Genomic DNA, 2,441 nt, shown 5'->3' with positions numbered 1-2,441 from the left:
AAGAGTAGGAGACAGACAAAACCTTGACCATTAAAGGAGTAAACCTCAATGGCAATAAATTGAAGCATTGGTAGCAGAGCAGGACCTTGCAGATCAGATTCCTGGCTTTGAACTAGCAGGATGTCATACAGAAGATCTTGAATACGAGACAATGGATGAGACCCTAATATTCCTAGTTAGATGGAAACTGCGGGACCACATGGAGCAGTGCCCTGTGACTCCTATTGTATGTGCAACCGAGACCCCTATACAAAAAAGGGGTGTCCTATGGGACGACCTAGATGAAATGAGATTTCCTATTGCTTGTGTCTGAGTTTGGATAATTTTTCCGTAGTACAAGGATTAGCGAGATTGCTAAGTGGCATATATTGCTAAGGTCCCTGTCCTTTGAGTGGCTCTACAGTAGAGAAGATAGCTTTCTGCTGTCATCTATATATATATACAAGCTTGTCTTTTACAGGTGCTGGTGTCACATAATATGCACTCATGCTGGTGGCACTCAAGAGGAATCCAGCATACTCTGTAAAGTAGTTGGTATTAGGAAGGGCATCCAACCGTAGAAACCATACCACAACAGACAATTGGAATCTGGCCAGCTCCTGTCAAACCATCCAACCCATGCCAGTATGGAACAAGTCAAATGATGACGATATATAATGCATTTTTACATAGACATACATGTATATACACACACACACACACGTAAATATACACTGCTCTCTCTCTCTATATATATATGTTGATTTATCTTTGCAGTGTAATCTCAGTGATCTGCCACCAAGCTCAGATGATGCACTGCCTTTGCTTCGTAAGTGCAGCATTGTGCAGTGCACAGCAGCTGGCACTGAAGTGGTTGTTTGTGACAAATGCGGTGCTGATGTTTGTTTAAAGTAAGTAACCTGCTTGTTGTATCATGTCTCTAGCATTAAATTCTCTAATGTGGAATCTACATTTTGAAGCAGGTTGTGATTTTAGAGAATGCTATTTCTGGCAGGTGAACGACCAGATAGTGACTCCTCTGCTGGTTTATGGGCGTGCATACATGCATATGTGTGTCTAATTAACTCATCATCATCATTTAATGTTCGCTGTCCATGCTGGCATGGGTTGGCTGGTGTGAACAGAGCTAGCAGGCTGGGGGTCTGCTCCAGACTTCAGTCTGATTTGTCATGGTTTCTACAGCTGGATGCCTTTTCTAATGCCAACCACTTTACAGAGTGTGCTGGGGGGCTTTTATATGGCACTACATGGGCGCTTTTATGTGGCACCGCCACAAATGGTTTGCACCACCAGAAGGCTTGGTCTTAACACCTTTGCTGTTGGGTATGGGTCTTCTTAGAGTATGGCCAGGCACCAGTTATCTCTGTCCTTTGCCATCTTGCTTCAAAGGTTCAGCTTGGTCACTCACTTTGATGGATCCATGAAATGAGCACATACTGGACAAGTTACTGAAATTGATTAATATCAATTTTCTACAACCACATGAAAGTTTTAATCTGTGATGTGAGTCTTGACTAAGTGTTACTTTAATAGATGAAGGCATGGCTGTGTGGTAAAAAGTTCGTTTTCTAGCCATATGGTTCCAAGTTCAGTCCCACTCTTCTCCTATACACCTGGGCTGACCAAAGTCTTGTGAGTGGATGTGGTAGAGGGGGAAACTGAAAGAAGCTCGTATATGTGTGTGTCTGCCTTTGTGTCTCCCCCACCCACTGCTTGATAACCAGTGGTGATTTGTTTTACAATCTCCATAACTTGATGGTTTAGCAAAATGACCGATGGAATAAGTACCAGGTTTTAAATATAAATAATAGCCTTTGACTTTCTGTACAGAAAATAGATTTTTTAGCCCAATATTTGCATGCTGTTATTTACAGATTTATCTGCTTTCAAAACTTCTTTATGTTCTGTCAGTTCTAAACTTTTAAGATGTTGGCAATATGCAGTCCTCTGGCTCACCACCTCTTGCCAAACTGGCCAACATATGCTTGCATGGAAGACTGACGTTTGATGATAGCATATTTAGGCTTAGCTGGCCACCGGCTCATATTGATTAATTTATAAAATAAAATAGCATTTTGTGTTTGTAGATGTATGAAGGCCTTGGGCTTGATCTTCTGCATCATTATCATCATCATCGTCATCGTTTAACGTCCGCTTTCCATGCTAGCATGGGTTGGACGATTTGACTGAGGACTGGTGCAACCAGATGGCTACACCAGGCTCCAATCTGATTTGGCAGAGTTTCTACAGCTGGATGCCCTTCCTAATGCCAACCACTCAGAGAGTGTAGTGGGTGCTTTTACGTGCCACCGGCACGACGGCCAGTCAGGCGGTACTGGCAACGGCCACGCTCAAAGTGGTGTATTTTACGTGCCACCTGCACAGGAGCTAGTCCAGTGACACTGGCAACGATCTCGCTTGAATGTCTTTACACGTGCCAC

General features: G+C 43.2%; 1 protein-coding gene across 4 annotated transcripts in view; it reads left to right on the top strand.

Annotated features, from left to right (window-relative positions):
- The window catches only part of LOC106875580 (AN1-type zinc finger protein 1), a 16,919-nt gene that overhangs the window by 5,511 nt on the left and 8,967 nt on the right, over positions 1–2,441 (top strand). For all 4 annotated transcript variants that reach the window (XM_014923793.2, XM_014923794.2, XM_014923790.2 and 1 more), the window contains exon 5: positions 757–890. In XM_014923793.2, coding sequence (XP_014779279.2) covers positions 757–890 — 134 coding nt within the window. The remainder of the gene's footprint in view (positions 1–756; positions 891–2,441) is intronic.

Source organism: Octopus bimaculoides, chromosome 20 (genome assembly GCF_001194135.2).
Source record: "Octopus bimaculoides isolate UCB-OBI-ISO-001 chromosome 20, ASM119413v2, whole genome shotgun sequence".
NCBI classification, from domain to species: domain Eukaryota; kingdom Metazoa; phylum Mollusca; class Cephalopoda; order Octopoda; family Octopodidae; genus Octopus; species Octopus bimaculoides.
The sequence above is the reverse complement of the archived record's forward strand: the minus strand, read 5'-3'. Positions and strand labels throughout refer to the sequence as shown.